General features: G+C 40.1%; 2 protein-coding genes across 7 annotated transcripts in view; one reads left to right on the top strand and one right to left on the bottom strand.

The window, feature by feature from the left end:
• B3GALNT2 (beta-1,3-N-acetylgalactosaminyltransferase 2) overlaps window positions 1–17,503 on the top strand; it is a 30,790-nt gene extending 13,287 nt beyond the window's left edge. The window contains exons 3-13 of one of the 4 annotated variants that reach the window (XM_063390459.1): window positions 963–1,063; window positions 2,125–2,318; window positions 3,297–3,392; window positions 7,889–7,999; window positions 8,772–8,850; window positions 10,036–10,219; window positions 11,762–11,887; window positions 13,911–14,070; window positions 14,493–14,549; window positions 14,913–15,069; window positions 16,084–17,503. In XM_063390459.1, coding sequence (XP_063246529.1) covers window positions 963–1,063; window positions 2,125–2,318; window positions 3,297–3,392; window positions 7,889–7,999; window positions 8,772–8,850; window positions 10,036–10,219; window positions 11,762–11,887; window positions 13,911–14,070; window positions 14,493–14,549; window positions 14,913–15,047 — 1,243 coding nt within the window. In that variant the 3' untranslated portion in view covers window positions 15,048–15,069; window positions 16,084–17,503. Of the gene's footprint in view, window positions 1–962; window positions 1,064–2,124; window positions 2,319–3,296; window positions 3,393–7,888; window positions 8,000–8,771; window positions 8,851–10,035; window positions 10,220–11,761; window positions 11,888–13,910; window positions 14,071–14,492; window positions 14,550–14,912 lie in introns of all 4 variants that reach the window. The other 3 variants (XM_063390460.1, XM_063390458.1, XM_063390461.1) reach the window with 3 other exon arrangements.
• The window catches only part of TBCE (tubulin folding cofactor E), a 49,409-nt gene continuing 47,817 nt past the window's right edge, over window positions 16,017–17,608 (bottom strand). For 2 of the 3 annotated variants that reach the window (XM_063390457.1, XM_063390456.1), the window contains exons 16-17: window positions 16,625–16,716; window positions 16,017–16,372 (exon numbers count right to left, since the gene is read on the bottom strand). In XM_063390457.1, coding sequence (XP_063246527.1) covers window positions 16,280–16,372; window positions 16,625–16,716 — 185 coding nt within the window. In that variant the 3' untranslated portion in view covers window positions 16,017–16,279. Of the gene's footprint in view, window positions 16,373–16,624; window positions 16,717–17,608 lie in introns of those variants that run through there. The other variant, XR_010079333.1, reaches the window with a different exon arrangement.

The following is a 17,608-nucleotide window of genomic DNA, read 5'->3' on the forward strand; positions in this document are numbered from 1 at the left end:
GTCTTTGGTAATCCAGGATTCTTGAAAGCAGGCAGGATCACATTTGGTGAGAGAACCACAAAAACTCTTGCAAACAGCCTCAGCGGGAAAGTTCAGGTTTATTTCCCACTGAGCCAGGTGCGCCAAACTGCTGCAGTGTGAGTGGCCCTTCCTGATGGCTTGCATAGACCTGACAGTGTGTACAGGCAGGTCTGTTTTTGCTGAGAAGCTCTGCTGTTCATCCCTGGAAGTGCTGCATCCTCACACCTTGGTACCTGCCTTGCACTGAAAGCATTTTGCTGTTCCCAGATTTGGTGTCAGCTTGCAGCCTGGTGTGCAGCATCCTTCAGTCATGCAAAATTGGGACTTTTCATAGCTTATATGGAGTTCTGGGAGGACATTTTGCTGCTAGGTGAAAAGACAGGTTAAGGTGGATCCTTGCTCTTTGTACTATTTGATATCTCCCTACTATGGAATAACCATGATTGGAGCTAGAGAGGAACCTCTTGTTTTGCTACAACCCAAAGTTGAAATATTTTGTTGTAACAGATAGTCTGGAATCCTTGTTCCTCCTTTGATGCTATGTGTCTTTTTTCTTACTATTTTTTCACTGACTTTTGAATGCATAATATTTAAACAATCTTGAATTAAGTAACAAACCCAGGTCAGGTGGGGAAGTTCTCTGGGATCCTTCAGTGTTGCCTTAGGTCTTTTTTCTGTTTAGTGTGCTGGCTGTCTTGAATCTCATTTCTTGCTGCCAGTCTTTTTTTGACCTCATAATGTAAGATGTTAATGTGGATTTGGAATTGAGCTCCTGTGAGGGGATTCATGTGGTGACTCTGCATGCCAACAGTCATTGCTGATTTTTAAGAGGTTCAAAATCTTAACATTGTGAAAGACAGGCCGTGGTGATAAAATTAAGTTTATTGAAGATGGAGGGAGGAGGGAAGAGAACTGGTGTTAATAAAAGCAAATTATTTTAGTGTCCTTGTGAAGTTTATAATAGGTGCTCACGGTTGTGGTGTGCCAGTGAAGGACAGAGAAGACCCCTACTCCTGCAAACTTCTGAACATCAGTAACCCAGGTACAGAAGTTAACTATTAAAAATTCTGTGGTCTGAACTAGAGCTAGTCATCTTTTCTGAGAGTAGTTTGGGGAGTTTGAAACAGCTAGTCTTGCAAATAAATACCTCCTAGAACTGGTTGTATAACCTTCCTGTAAGTGCTGTGTGCAGGCCAGAAAGGGAGAGATATTTGGGCATGTGAAGGGGAGGCCACTGACTTCTAATGGATTTGCACTTTCCTTGTATCACCAGACAGTCTCTCCCGTATAACATACATTTTTACATGATTTATTTGTTAAATTAAGTTGGAAAGAGACAAAATGACATGGCATAGTGTCAAATGTGAAGGAAGTAGCAAGATGACAGTCTTGAGTGTGGGATGGGCTTCTCTGGTGACAAAGTGAATTTTCTAGGCAAGTCTAGCTGATAGTCTGCTTTAGAGAGAAAACAATAAAGAAATGTAAAACGGGGGGGAGGAAATTAAATGCCATACAAAAATTCCTAACTAAAATCGTAAATTTTTCCTTTCATCTTTTGGATTTTATTTCATTTTTGCTCTTTAATACAATACAAGTTAACTAAGGACTGCTAGGCACCTGAGCCATGATTCAACACAAAATGTAGCTTTGAATGGCAGCATCCACTGTTCCCAAGTATAAATGGTACCTCGGGGCTTAGGTAGGCGATAACGCCAAAAAGCAGGCAGCTGAATTAAGTGGAGGTGTGTGCCATTTTGATACATGAATAATTATTTTATTATGCTAATATACAGGTATTCATGCAGTCAAATAGCATTTTTGTCTTCCTGCTGTGGATTTATTGTGTTTCTAATCTTTTCCCTGTGGAAATGTAGGCATTGAGCTGAAATTGCTATTAGGCTGCAGATTGCTGTATCACTGAAATTTTTCTTGCTGCAGTCTGCAGCCCATTGTGTTTTCTTTGACTCTAGTGTTTGATTATCTTTGTGCACTTGTGAGCCAAGCTAATTGAGCAGAATGCTTTGCATGTAGGCAGTGGGCTTTGTGTGTATCCAGGAGCCATGAACTTTTCTCACCTCACCTCTGGCCTTTCTTTTGATACAGTTTTGAATCAGGAAATTGAAGCCTTCAGTCTCCCTGAGGACACACCTTCTGTGCTGTCTGAGGACAGAATTGTCAGTGTGAACTTTCGTGTGCTGTACCCCATTGTCATTACCAGCCTTGGGGTATTTTATGAGCCTGATGGGGTGGGATTCCAGAGGAACATCACTGTAAAGCTGTACCAGGCAGAACATGAGGTACAGTATTGCAGTTACCTTTTGAAGGCACGATGTCTCTTTTTTGTGGATTAAGTTCTTACAGCAAGTGACATGCTGTGTTGGTGAGTTAGAAGAGAAGTACTTAACTGACAAGTGTATGAATTATATTTTTCTTCTGTTGCATTTTAAATTCTTATATATGTATACAGAGGCAGATCCTGGACGAGGAAAAGATGAAATTCACAAAGTGCTATGAGTTAATCTAGATGCTGTTATGAAAGAGCACTTACATCTAATTCCAATGTTCAATTTTTTGTTTGTATTTGAAATTCTAAATATTGATCGTTATTAAGGAATAAAAATAAGCTATAGAATATATTTAAAACACATACATTTGGTGTTTTCAAGCAGAAATAGAGGACAGCTGTAATTTTTTCTTGTCTGTCTTCTGGCAAGACATTTTAAGGTTTCTAGAAACTGGTATTATTTTCTGGTAATAATCAGACTTCATTGAAAATTTCTCCCAGTCCCAAGCTGTTATGGGTTTGATAGAATGGCTTTGTGATTTGGAGGGAAAAAATGTGGGCAAGATTGTTGCATTTAAAATATTATATTTATCTCAACCAATAACTTGATAGGCAAATTTCAAAACTTCTGCCTATGCTACAGTAGAAAACATTGTAAGTATGACTTCCAAGGAGCTTGGTTTATAATAGCCATAATAAAAATAAAGTTATATTATAATCAAGTTCATGTTTTCTAAGTTGTTGAATTCCTAAATGTTCAATGTTTCATAATTTTTTTTTTGCGTTAGCTTTTTACTTTCAGTGAAGGAGAAAAGTTGGTATCATAAGAGAGCTTGGAAACTGTTTTCTGAAGATGGGAATTTGGCAATGCAGCATCTTTATGTAATTTGTTGTTATCTAAGAGCCATTTGATGGCCTGTGTAATACAGTAGCACTTTTAATGTGTGTTTCATTTTTTTTAAATTTTGTTTTTTTCCCCTGTTGTTCACAGGAAGCCATCTTCAGTGCTCGCTTCAGTCCACCAAGCTGTGGAGTGCAGGTGAACAGACTGTGGTACAAGCCAGTGGAGCAGTTTATTTTGCCAGAGGTATGTGCAGTATCAGAACTGCCAGCAGTTCTTTTAAGTCATCTCACAGACTGACTGATAAAACTGGCCTTTGCTTGAGGCAGAAAAGGGCAAGGGAAAACCTCTCCAATGTTATTAGTTCACAGAATCACAGAATGGGTAAATAGTTCCAGGGATATGCTGGAATCCAGTGTTTGTTTTACAGCATCTTGTTATCACAAGTAGTTATAAAGCATAAGCCTGGAAAATACAAATTGATAAAAATCTACATTGTCAAATAATAGCAACTTAGAAAACTTACCTATTTCTGATTGAAAACTGTACCTGCTTCGATTCTGTGGGAGAGTTTACCAGAAGATGTGGTGCTTCTTTTTCCCTTCTGCTGTATCAGACATTAGCACACAAGCTAAGACATTAGCTGACACAAGGGAGGGGAGAATGGCATAGGTTTCTAGGGAACAGCTGGAGAAGAGATTTCTGCATGTGATGTCTTGGACATAACATCAAGATACCGTGTGTTACTTTTACAGTTTTGTTTTTGGTATAGGGATATGGAACCTACTTGTGGCTGCATAGGAAAGAAGGTGATTAAACACAAAAGGAACAGAATATCATAGGAAAGTACCCTGATGTTTTTACAGTGAAGGTTTGATGAATAAAGGTTGTCTCAGAAGCAGAATTCTAGTTAGCACACCCTCCCAGGTACAAGGAATTGTTCTCAGTGGACCAGTGATCTCTCACTAGATATCTCAGCTACCATTTTAGACAGTTTCCCTTAAATTAAACATTTTCCTGGACTCTTGCTGCTATTTTTGTAAGTTGTCTTTAGGTCCAGGTTGTTTTATTATTAAAGAAATTGTGTTATGAAAGAAAGAAGCAAGAGAAGATTGAGGAAGGAAGAGAAGACAATTTGGGCGAGTTTATTTCCTGATTTATTCCCCTGGCTCTGTATTAAGGAATGCATTTGGAAATCTGATAATTTTAAGGGGAATCTGCAGCTGGCGGATTGGTTTATCATCTTAGACACTGTTTACTGAATACAGTGCAAGTTATGTTTGCAGGAGACCTTTCAAGTGAGCAGACCACTTGCAGTATTTTGTGCATATGTTTTGGCAATCTAATTTGATAGTAAAATGATTAAGGGTTTATTTTATGTTTTTAAAGAGAATATTGGTTACCCAGTATTTTGGTAGTCTATCGTGTGAGCCTTTTCCCTGTAAGACTTTGTTTTGAGATGCTGAAATTCCAGGCAGTTGTAATTTTGCTATAAATGGTTGCAATTTTCCTGAGAGGCAGATGGGAAGTATTTCCTTGAGAGAGAGAGAGAGAATATTAGTATTCATATATTTCTTTGTGTGGGCTTCCTTAATCTGATGTGTGTCATGCGCTGAATGCTTACAGGGTAACACGATGTTTCCAGCGTAGATGAATAGGGCTTATGCACAGCATGCAGCCTCTGTGATGCTCAGGATGCTGAAGCATACACGATGATTCAGAAGAGGTGGCAATGCCCACGTGTTCCTGTCTGCTTGTTTGAGAGCCCTGAATTTAGTGAACTGTTTAATTGTCACAGGATGGTGTCTGAGACAGCGTCTATTCTCTGTCTTTCCACCTTGAAGAAGTAATGGATTGTACAGACTGCTGAAGAGCTTCATTCATCTTGCAGCTGAAGTGCTGCTCTTTCTGCTCGTCTTGGGGAAAGGAAAGGAAATGCAGCATTAGAATAAGCATCTGGCAGGCCAGATTGTGAGAGACAGAATCGATCGTTCAGCTCGGCAGCGACTGAAAGCGCAGAACAGCAGAAGCGCCAGCAGATAACAAAACACACAGGGCTCTTACAGACAAGTCTTAGCAATGCACTTGTTTTGTCAAAAAGCCATAGGCCACTTGCATGGGGATGAGACTCTGTATTGCACATACTCTGTATTTCTAATGGGGAGTAGTTGGAGGAACAAGAAGCACAGCACTGTTTAACATTAGGAGAGGAGTTTGGCAGGGCTGCATTGTGTCGGTTCACCTGTTCGGTATTCACTGTAAATGCCACTGCGCTCTGCAGCAACAAAGCTGGAATTTAAATGGGGAAAAACAGATGATGTAGTCTCAGGTGTGCCACTAATGTTTTTGCTTTAAGCATTTTCAGGCCTCAGCTTTCATTAAGTGGCTTAGAGTAAGAATAGCTGAAGGCTAAAGTCATTAGAAAATTTGCTTACAAGTCTCTCAGCCTGGAAAATAATGACAGTTTGCAGCCTTAGGGCACCTTACACTGAGGTTCACTGGTAGTACCTGATTAAGACTCCTGGTGCATTTGAAGTCAGTATCAGTAATAGTCAGTGGTGAGAACTGTAATGTTTCTGCCTGCTGAGGCATGAAAGGACTCTCATGCTCCTAAAGGACTCGCCTGTTCACTAAACAACTTTCTAAAGGTTGTGTCTATTAACAGGACACTGAAGTGTGATTAGAACCCAGTCCCTACTGTAAAAAGCAATGGAATGGGAGATGACAGTCACTGCAGAAAGAGAAATTGAGCCACTAGAAAAGGTCTCAATATTGGTCTATTTATTTTGATAACAGAGAAATAATTAAACAACAGGAAGCTGAGTATGAGGCAGCAGTGCCCTGGCAGCCAGGAGGGCCAGCCCTGTCCTGGAGGGCATCAGGCACGGCATGGCCAGGGAGGGCAAGGGAGGGGATTGTCCTGCTCTGCTCTGAGCTGGGGCAGCCTCTCCTCCAGTGCTGGGGGCAGCTCTGGGTGCCACAATGTAAGAAAGACACTGAACTAGAGAGTGTCCAAAGGAGGGCAGTGAAGATGGTGAAGGGCCTTGAGGGGAAGGCATTTTAGGGGTGGCTGAGGGCCCTTGGTCTGTTCAGCCTGGAGGAGACTGAGGGGAGACCTCACTGCAGTCACAGCTTCCTCATTCAGGGAAGAGGAGGGGCAGGCACTGATCTCTTCTCTGTGGTGAGCAGTGACAGGACCCACAGGAATGGCCTGAAGCTGTGTCAGGGAGGTTTAGGCTGGATATTAGAAAAAGATTCATCACCCAGAGCGTGGTTGGGCACTGGAACAGGCTCCCCAGGGAAGTGGTCACAGCACCAAGCCAAGAGTTCAAGAAGAGTTTTGCCAATGCTTGCAGGCAGAGGGTGTGATTTGGGAATGGTCCTGCATGGTTGTTGAATAGGATGTTCCTTATGGAGTTGAATGTTCCTCAGGAGTTGAATAGGATGATCCTTATGGGTCCCTTCCAATTCAGCTTATTCTGTGATTCTGGGAAACAAGGGGAAGGTACTGAGCATGGAAGTCAGGCTTGAATAAACACTGGCTAGCTCCATTATTGACTTATAAAGCTGGCATTTTAAATAATAGATGAGAGACTTCTGAAATACACACACAGCTGTCATTAAACATTGAGACTGCTGCAGATGTTAAGACCTACTTCTAGAAGAAAGCAAAAAAAGTAAGCTGAACTGTAATCTAGACTTAAAAGTGTTTCAGTAACTGGAGAATTTTTGGAGAAGGTTTCTAATCTACAAGGAAGCTAAAATGGAGAAGAGATGAGAGGTTGGTATAAATAAACAGACTTCCTACAGCAACAGAGATGCATGTACAAACAAGTTGTTTTTCTGTTCCAACACCCACACTAACAGCCAGTGTGTTTCCTGTGAAACTGGGAGAGACAAAATGGAATGTGCTCATCTAAAAGTCAGGAGTATAACAATCCCACCTTTTCATAAGGGAGAAATTACTTAAAAAAATTTTAAAAATAAAATTCTTCCAATACTCGTACAATTTACCACCTGTTCCTTTGCGTATTCTCAGGGGTCTTCAAAGTTTAAAGTTGAGATGTAGTCCTTTCAAATGCAAGAATTTACACGCATACATACACACATACATGTAAAACATGGAGTGGCATAGCCTAATTTTGACAGTTAAAACCAGAAAATTTTGAAGTTGTTCACTTGTCTTTTTCTTCCTTATCAGCCAAGATGTGAGATAAGAATTCTGTCACTCCTACAGTAGCTTGTGACACCTTTACTGTGATAAAGGGGGCCATATTTTTCTTTGAGTTTTGCTGGTGTCAGGATCGAGTCTCTGATCTCTGTTTGGCAGATAACGATAAAAGCTGAGCTTGTTTCCAAATCTGTTTTAATGTATTCTCTTTGTAAAGCAGGATTTTATATTTGATTTTTAAAACTTCACTTCAGGTCACCTTTAAATGCTATTTTGATGATTTTTAGAAAGCCAAAATCTTTTACACTAGGCTTCTGTTAAAAGTTTAATACAGAGATTCATGATTAGTCTTAAAAGAATGATTACGTGTTACTGAGTTTCACAAATGTGTTTTGTTTTATGTGTAACTTACTTTTATTGAAGTGTAAGTAAAACATTTATGTTATGCACTTCAGCTAAATCTTGTGTGAAGTTGTCTACTTTAAAATAATTTTAAAAAGCCCGAACTGTGTGACTTCCATGTTTTTAAGTCTTTGTATACCTGCATAACACTGTTTTGCTCTCTTACCAGAGTTTTGAAGGTACCATTGTGTGGGAGAGCCAGGATCTTCAGGGCTTGGTTTCAAGAAACCTTCACAAAGTGATGGTGAATGATGGAGGAGGTGTTTTCAGGGTCATTACAGTGAGTCCCCTCACCTTCCTTTCTACCATGTTTCTATTTTTCCTATAAGTGTTGAGAATTTAGCATTTTACTTTCCTGTGTTTCTCTGTGTAAATCATGAATTCGGTTGGGCTTCTTCTTTTGTCTCAGAAGAAAAGTTTGGCTTTGCCTTCTTGCAGAAAATTCCACTTGTAAGTGGCATTTTATTTTGAGGGGAGTGAAGCTCTCATTGTTTTTGTCAGATATGAAGCAGTATCAGTATATCAGAGATGGCAAAATGTGGGACAAAAATCCTAACTAAAATGTGCTAAAATCCCAACTGATGGGATAAAGTCTGGTTATTTGCTTTTTGGCAGTGTGTCTCTTTCCCTGTCAAATTGTTGCTTGCCTAAACATCCTGTGATGTTGTAATTTAGCCAGAATAATTCTGCAATTTGCTGTCAACTTTGAAACCAGTTTTCTGGAAGTTTCAGTGGTACTGCTAGTTTTGGGTGAAACTTAAAAAAAGTCACAAAACTTTAGTTAAAAATCTTAGTCTTTCAATGGCACATTGTGTGATTCTTGGGGTGGTCCTGTGCAGGACCAGGAGTTGGACATCAGTAATTGTTGTGGGTCCCTTCCAGCTCAGGATGATCTATGACTCTGTGATTACGCCAGTGCCTAAACCAGCAGAGCTTTAAATTAATTTCATTCTTAGTTGCCAGAAAACTTCACACCTTAAAATCAGAGGGAAAACACATAAATAAGGAGAGATGAATTAATCTATTGATTTCCATTAAACTGTTCCTAACAGGCAGGGGAAGGGTCACTGCCACATGAACTCACAGAAGGTGTGGAGGGAATAGCAGGTGGTTTTATCTACACTATTCAAGGTAAGAACACAAAATGTAGCATGACATTTGATGTTATGATACAATAGATAATTTAAATTACACTTCTGAGTATAATTTGTGCTGTCTCCATGAACTTAGTCACCCTAAGTTTTCTTTTAGTAGAAACATTTGCTTCCTGGCTCTTGTATGCTTGAAGTCAATGTCCCGATGTGGTTCCTTTGCTTGCCTTTTGTCAGCCACTCCAGTTGACCTGCATCCCTTTGTCTTTCTATCTAGACTCTCTTCTTGTTTTTTTCTTACCCAAAATCAACTTTTAAAAATGTCATGCAATGAAATCTTTCCCTGATGCTTTTCACACTTTTTTCCAGTTCTGCTGCAGTTAGAGGTACTGTATCACAATGTTTAATATGGACAAACAGTTTCCAACCCTATTGTTGCTCTTTTACACCTATTTCAGTGGAATGCTCAGATGTTTTATAAGAGCCCTTTCCAATTTCTAGGATTTTGGCCACATAGCACTGGAGTCAGTGTGTTCTTACTGGTCCAGTATAGCCAGCATAAGCAGTGACTCTGGGAGTGTTACTGCTGTGTCTTGGTAGCTGGGCCTGGCAGATAGAACTGGGCAGTTGTGTTGTCATCCGTGCAGGAGCCTGAATTGAGGTGTGTGCTAAAGCCCTTCCATGTTGTTTGTCAAACTCTTCTTCAGTGCCACAAACTACCTCCTTATCTGCAGTACATCTTTAGCTTTTACCTGCAGTTATGTGATGTGGTTCAGCAGGGACCATCTGTGCTACATCAAAGCAATGCCTATTTGATTATATTTAGCTTAGCATTGTTTGTTTGTGTGTTTATATTTTATGCTAGATACATATACTTAGGAGTAATTGACAGTGGCCTTTTTACTCTACAGATGAGAGTAATAGTGAAGTCCCAGACTGTTCTTTATATTAAGGAACCTTAAAAAGTTGAATTCTTTCATTACTGAAAAGGAAGAGAATACTTTACTTTAAACTTTTAGTGGCAGGCTTTATACAAAAATATATTTTTTTGTTGTTCTGCAACTTCTACCATTTTGTAGAAATTTTAGAATTAATTGTAGGATTTTCATAACCCCATTAATTTGAATGCTTCTTTAGATTAATTTTATCAATGTGTGCTCTGTATGATCCAAGAGAAATGTGAAATAATTCATCTTTGTTTAATAACGGATGCTGTTTCTTTCAGAAGGTGATGCCCTTTTAAAAAGCCTCCACACTCGCCCAGAAAGGTTTACAAGTCACATGAAAAACCTTGAGAAAGAAGATGCTTTATTGAAGGAAGAAAGCAGTACCTATGATGACATTGTTTTTGTAGATGTGATTGACACTTACAGAAATGTTCCCTCCAAACTGCTGAACTTCTACCGATGGTAAGTTGAAATCATTTTCTTACTTTCTCTTAGGAATGGTGCTGTTTGTAGTGCAAGATGATCCAGCAGATGATGTTATTTAATGGGTTCCCTGGAATACATGCCTTATGTGATTTACTTCATTAAGTTGTATTTCTCTCTCACAATTTTGGGTGCATGTAGTGAGTAAGGAGGCAGTGCCTGTAGTTTTTTGAATCCTGACCCTTGGTGCCTCAAACCAGCACAGGCTGGCAAGACAGGCATCTGCTCTAAGAGCCCAGGTGTAAACATTTTAATTTCTCCTTGTAATTTCTTTTCATTTGTATCTAACTGAAAACCAGCAGTTTGGTATTTTAAAGGATGCTTTTGGCCAGTTTGTGTACTCACTCAGTGTTTCAGTTTGTGGCCATTGCTGCAGTCCCAGAATCATCCTGATGGGCCTTGGCTGGACTCTCCACCCAGTGTGGCCGTGTCCCTCCTGCACTGAGGGGTCTGAGGCTGCACACTGTAGTCCAGATGTGGCCACACCAGTGCTGATGTGGGGAAAGATTGGAAGCTTGTGTACAAGGGGGACAGAAGGCTGAGAGGAAGAATATTCATAGTGCAATGCATTGTCTGTGCTGAATCTAGGAAGTTTCTGCCTCTAATTTGCAGTGATTTCCATTACTCTGAGACAACTGTTTAAGTTAATTGATGCTGCTGTGGAGTAAGAAATATAGCTGACAGTTGTAATTTAACCAAAATTCAGTTTAGTTGCTTGCAAGATTATGCACTTATTTCACAAATTCCATGGCTATGAATGTAACTGAAAAACTGAACCATGCTTTCAGTTCTAAGAGGAGGTTTGCATTTCAAGACTTAGATCCTTCTCATCATTTCTTACAGAGTAGCAATTTTTCAAGATTTAGTAATAAAAGGCTTTTAAAAATACCCTTCTTGGTACAAGAAGTTACCTTTACAAATGTTTGTAGCCAACCCAGCCGTGATCCCTAGAATCTTATGCATTTTTGGTTATTTTATGGTGTGTCACATTCAACTATTTCAGACAGGCAAAGATGACATTTTTCCTATTTGGAGGGTGCATTTACAGAGAAGGAGTAAGTACAGAGTTGTTTCCACAGATGTTTTTAATCACCTGCAGCCTTCTCATTGCCCTTGAACTGTCTTGTCCTCAAAGCCGGCTACTGACGTGTAGCCAGTGGCTTTTAACAGCTGTGCTGCCATCAGCATCAGGGATTTGTATCCTTCTGAGGTCAACACTACTTAAGATGGTCTCATTAGTAAATCCACCATCTGTCCCGGAGAACAAAACTTCTAATTTGTTTTCTTCTGCTCATACACAAATCCATGTTGTAAGATCATCATAGGATACAGCTGCATCTCCTTTGAAGGACAAGCAGTCAGCCTTGGTCCATAGAGAAAACATGTAAAAGTCAAGGGTAGGAAAGACATTCCTTCCCTCTTGCTTCCCCCCTGCATCCCAAAAATCCCCTTGTGGAGTGTATTGTCTGTAGTTTGTGGTGTGCAGCTCAGCATCTCATCATGTTTCCTTTTTGGCTACAGGACAGTTGAAACAACGAGTTTTGACTTGTTGCTGAAGACAGATGATGACTGTTACATTGACTTGGAAGCTGTTTTTGACAGGATACTGCAGAAAAAATTGGACAGGCCAAACATCTGGTGGGGAAAGTAAGTTGTTTTTTAAAATTACCTTTAAGAGATTTCTTTAGTGAACGGTTCAGTGATTTAAGTCTGTTTTCACTGGGGTTCCCCTCCTATGCCTAAGGAAGCCAGTTGTAAAGAGCAGGACTTCTATATGTGTTAGAACTTTGAATCTCTGAATCAGAAATCAGTCCTTTACAATAACTTTCCTGAGTATGCCTTCACAATGATTTAAACTTGCTGAATATATTACCTGGTTTTAAAATGCATTATAGACATCTTTGTCATGGTACTTAAGTAAATAAGAATTTTCCAGCAATAAAGTGACGTTAAAAGGAAAGTACATAGTGCAGAACTATAAATATTTTGTGATGTCACTGTGATTTTTCTGATGGGCTTGAGGAAATGGGGTAAAAAGGAGAAACAAAATTTCTGTTACAGTCTGCACTTTATTGTAACACGTGAATTTCAGGCATTGCTGCCCATTTCTGTTGTTTGAAATAGTAGGTCTGATTAATAAATTTTTGAGTGAACTTTTCCAGCATGTATTACACTTGTGAATAACCAGGAGAATCAAAATAGCCCATATCTTCCCTTCCATCCCTGGAAAGCATTGCAGCTCTGGTATGATACCCAATATAGCAGAAACTGTATGCTACTATAACATCATGGCACATTGTGCCTTCCTATTGCCCTCTGCTCTGGAAGAAAAACAGGCCTTTGCTGCTTTGCTTCACTAATCTGGTGCTGCCTGTTGCTCACTCAGAGAGTGATGCAATAAGGTGTGGTCGAGTGTGTGAAATAGTTGGTTATCTTGTGATCACCTCAAAGATATGAAGGAGTGACATCTTTGAGTGTAAATTTTTTAATAGTCAGTCCTGAGGTTAGGAAAGTGTTACGTGTAGGGAACAATGCTGAAATAACTATGGAAGTATAAAATGATTATCAAAGCAGATGCTTCTCAGTCTGGAGGGGGTTGAACCCTTCATGCTGTGATTCAATGGAGTGGAAGATACTGAGTCTGAAGTGAATTCAGGTATCAGATGAGACTTGTATTTACTTTGTGCTTTAACATGTCAGCTCCAGTGGAACGGGCAGAATCTGGTAACATATCTGCCACTCAGTTATAATTCCTCCCTTTTGGGGCTGGTGTCTGAGGTGACAATTCTTAGCTCACTGAGGCTTTCAGCTGCTTGTGCTTGTGACTGGAAATCAGCAATGCTGAACCTCCTTGTAACATAGGGAGACCCTGCTGCATTGACACAGTTCTGTCTGTTAGCTGAGTGCAGGAAGTATTTGTGAGGCCAGAGGAGTGCACCAGCAGCTTGTTCCCGAGCAGAAAAAGCAGGAAGCTTCTCCCTGCCTCTCTGGGCAGTGTGACAGGGTCCATAGCGCTGCACAGCTGGAGCTCTGCAATGCTGGGAGCGTGTGGGGAGACTGTGCAGACACAGACTGCTTCCTGCAGGCCTCTAGGAGTGAACAAAGCCTTCCTTAGAGAACACCACTGCCAGGAAGTTTTGTTTGTAATTCAGTGATGGCAGCCTTTGAACATCTCCTTTGTTGAGCTTCATTTGGAAAACAGCTTAGGGAAGGTAAGTACTGCTTTCTGGTTTTTAAGCAGTCCCTAGTTTTAACAGTAAAATGGGTTGCATAACATTGTTATCTGCATGCCTGCTGGAGGCACTGCCTTTGTGTCATGTTGATTAACAAAAGGGGTCAATTAGCAGGACACAGATGTGCCTGTTAGAAAATAGGTAAGGATGTGTTTGCTTACCTAGTTCAAAACCTAAAAGCAAGGTGCAGATGCTGAAGACCTGACTGTCAATGTTGCTTTTGTTTCTGTTTTGAAAACTTTCTCTTATTATCCAAGATTGAGACCAAACAACAGTTACAATTTTAGCTTTGTGCCCTAGAGAAATAAAGACTAGGAACTATAATTAGGATCTACTTCTTCCTCTCAATTGTTTCAGTATTACTTCAGTTGTTATCAGTGTTCATAGGTTCCACAGAGGACTCTCTATAAACATCTCATGTCTGACATGGTTTTCAGTTTCAGACTAAATTGGGCAGTTGATCGAACTGGGAAATGGCAAGAACTGGAGTATCCAAGTCCTGCATATCCAGCCTTTGCTTGTGGGTCTGGCTATGTCATCTCCAAAGACATTGTGCAGTGGCTGGCAAGCAACTCTGAACGATTAAAAACGTACCAGGTAATAAGGATTAGTTCAGTTTTTCTGTGTTAAAGTGGTCTGGGGAACAGCATGTACTGGGTGAGTCAGAAAGAACATTGCTCAAGGGGTAGTGTTGAGTTCCCCTGGCTTATGTGGGCTTTTGCCATGTTCTTGGTTGCTATACTTAGTCCTGTTCTAGGTCAAAGCACAGATGTTGTGGATTGAGAACCTCTGGAGCTGTAATCTTGTTTTTTGTACTCTGTTTTTGTAAGAACAGTGTATTATCATGGGAAAGGTGGGAGGATTATTTTAACACCTCTGCAGTAGTCTGGTGTAGGTTTTTGTAATTACCATTCTTTACTGCTGGTAGATGATGCAGGTTATTCCAGGTCAGAGTCATGCTTTATGCTTTCTTGGTGCTCATATCTGGTGCTCATTTTTTACTTTATGTGTCATCTCAGGGTGAAGATGTGAGCATGGGCATCTGGATGGCAGCTGTAGGACCCAAGCGATACCAAGTAAGTCTGAAGGAATTGTCTGACATTACAGAAAGAGGACATGCCTGCTGTTCCAATTAGCATGAAAGAGGAGAAATGTTTTTTTCTTTAAAAGGGAATTGAAATAACCATTGGATTAAAATCCAGAGGAAAAAAGTATTTAAAAAATGTGTTTAAAAGAAAAACCAAAAAACTGCCCCAAACCATCTGGAGACTCCATCCCTACCCTCGAGTTCTCTGAGTAGGTGTAGCAGATCAGTTTGGGACCTTTATGTGTGACATTTGTTGCTAGAAACAATAAACACGTGATTCTTGGAAGTGACGATTGTTGGAGACTACATACTTTCTGAGAAAAGCTATTGCAATGGTTCTCTCTCTTACCAGGATGGCCTCTGGCTGTGTGAGAAGACGTGTGAGAGTGGCATGCTGTCTTCCCCCCAGTACTCTCCCCAGGAACTGGGAGAGCTCTGGAGATTAAAGGAACTGTGTGGAGATCCATGTAGATGTGAGGAAAGATGATGGACTTGCCTTGGAAAACAGGGTAGTGTATAATGATCATGGAAAAGTGTACATTTGGATTCATTCCTGGAATAGTAAGAAATATTAAGGTACCTTTTAATGTTGAGTTTCAACTAAAGTATAACAATATTTGCACATCCCTTTTGATAATTACAAGTGGACTGATACTATTCGTTTTCTACAGTATAGATGTTGATCAAACAGAAACCAAAATGTTCAAAATTAAAAAAAGATCCTTTTTATATAAAGTCAGAGACCTACTTGTAATTAATAAATGCACATAAGAATGCCAACTAGCCTGTCTTTTGTAAATTAAAGCACTCCTGCATTGACTCAGTATAGGGCTGTTCCAGGACCCCGGGGAGCGTTGTGCTCAGCCCCAGGGCAGCTGGTAAGTCTTGCTGCAGCAGGTTCTGTGCTGTCTGAGGGGCTGCCCTCATCTGTGCAGGGACAGGGACAGCAATGAGGGCTAGGATTTGTGATTAGTTTGTTTGTACCACTGTCATTTTAGATAAAAATAAAATCAAGGTTTGCTTATACCAAATCTTCAAGTACTGCAAACTTGGCCTGATTTAGGAGGGATTTCTGAGAGCTCACCGTGTTACTGGATATGAATCTGAGGTTACACAAGTGAAAGTAAAATAAGACTGAGGAACAGCACACTGAAGATTGTAAAATAAATAGCAATGCCTTTCAGTGTGCTGAGAACTTATTTATAATGGGGTATGTTAACACTGTAGGGTAGAAGAAAGATCTGGCAGATTTTGACCCCAATCATCTAAGGTAGATACTTCTAAAATTACTCCTGGGTTTTGTTGACTTTATGGTCATTGGATGTAGGTGAAAGCAAAGAGCAAGTGGCCTCTCAGTGCAGCACCAATCTTGTCAGCAAAGAGATCACAACTGAAGCCTGTACTCGGTTCAGTAAAACAAATTCTCACCGCTGCTGGGGGAAGGCAGTATAAAATCTTGGCAAAAGGATGAGCTTGAGTTTTATTTAATTGAAGCATTTAAGCACTATTTGGTATCTCTCCAGTAGGACAAATGAGCAGATGTTTTCATGAAGGCTGACAATCAAGCTGAGGAGCTGAAAGAACAGTTGTACAGCCCTCCAGTGCCACGTGTGAAACTCACATTCACCTGTGTGTCTGTTCAGGCACAGGCTGTCCGTGTGTCTCTCTTCTGCAGTTCCTGTGTCAGCTTTTCCTTCAGTCCAGCAAGGGAGTCCCTTCTTACCACCGCACTAACACACAGTCTCCACTTTCTATTGAGTAGAACTGCAAAGGCTTTAAGTCATTGTCTAGTTCAACTTCTTTTCCTTCCAACTAGAATGAGAAAGCAAAAAAAAAAAAAACCTAATCAGACTTAAACTGAAATCCCTTCATGTAAACCAAATAGCAGGCAGTTGCAGTCAGGGAGAATCTGTCATATTACAGGAATGAAATTAGGTCCTAAATTACAGCATGAAGACAGCCCTCCTCCAGTGAAATGAATTTCTTTATATAGTGTTTTAGAACATGCTATGGACCTTTAGCAGCATGAAATATTTTGTTGTTGAATACCTGTTTTTAACTCACTTTAGAACTTTCATAGGACAGTTTCAGTTCAGAACCAGGGATTTTAAACAGGCGATACAGCAGTCCTTTGACCTTCTGAATAGTCATAGACTCTGTAAGGGGAGAGAAAGAAAGGTTATTAGAAAAATGCTGCTGCCACTGAGCTGTAGTATGTACTAGTACCAGTGTTTCACTTTACTTGTTACAGCAACAGTGAAAGGCTGTAATGCTGCTTCAGTTCTAACAGGGCAGTGATGTCTTTGGTACCTGAAACCTGCCACTGTCACTTGGAAAATGGTTTAACCTGTGGGGGACAGGGCAGGATGTGCTACTGCAGATTTGACCCCACATACCAAATGAAAGTGTTACGGCTTCATGATTTACCTTGAGTTTGTATTTCTACATGCTAAACTAAGTGACCTTTGGGACACACACCAGCCACGTTCTGACTCCTTGCATCTGGCAACTGCTCCTTGCAGTTTTCATTATCGGGAATTGGCTTTCCCAGCACAAGTAAGCAAATGGCACTGTGGATCTAGTGGCATTCTTCAGAATGGTATTGAGTCATTAGTCCCAAACACATTGTCAGCAGAGTTGATTATATTATGAAGTCAGTTATAGGAAGGGGTATTTTTTGTAATGGATCTCAAATGAGTAGATGAAGTTTGTTCCAGAGGTGATGCCTGTGTTTGCAATAGATAAACTCAGTATTTTGGTTGAACTTCTTTCGAAGCTTTATCTAAAGGCACAGCAATAGCGAGTTATTCCTGTAATACCACACATTGTACTTAGACAAATATTTTTCTATCAAACATTTTTGTAAAAGCTGTATCTATCTGATTTTATGCAACTTGTGATAATAAATGTGATTTTTATTTTAGAATAAAGCTTGAATACTTCTTTTCTCTCAAGACTTCATTCTGACACATCCTTACAAAAAACCAGCTTAATTTAGAATGGTCTTATTCATTCTAGTCTCACTACAGGCACTAAAACTTCAAAAGA

The sequence above is a fragment of the Prinia subflava genome, chromosome 2 (assembly GCF_021018805.1).
Source record: "Prinia subflava isolate CZ2003 ecotype Zambia chromosome 2, Cam_Psub_1.2, whole genome shotgun sequence".
Classification (NCBI taxonomy): domain Eukaryota; kingdom Metazoa; phylum Chordata; class Aves; order Passeriformes; family Cisticolidae; genus Prinia; species Prinia subflava.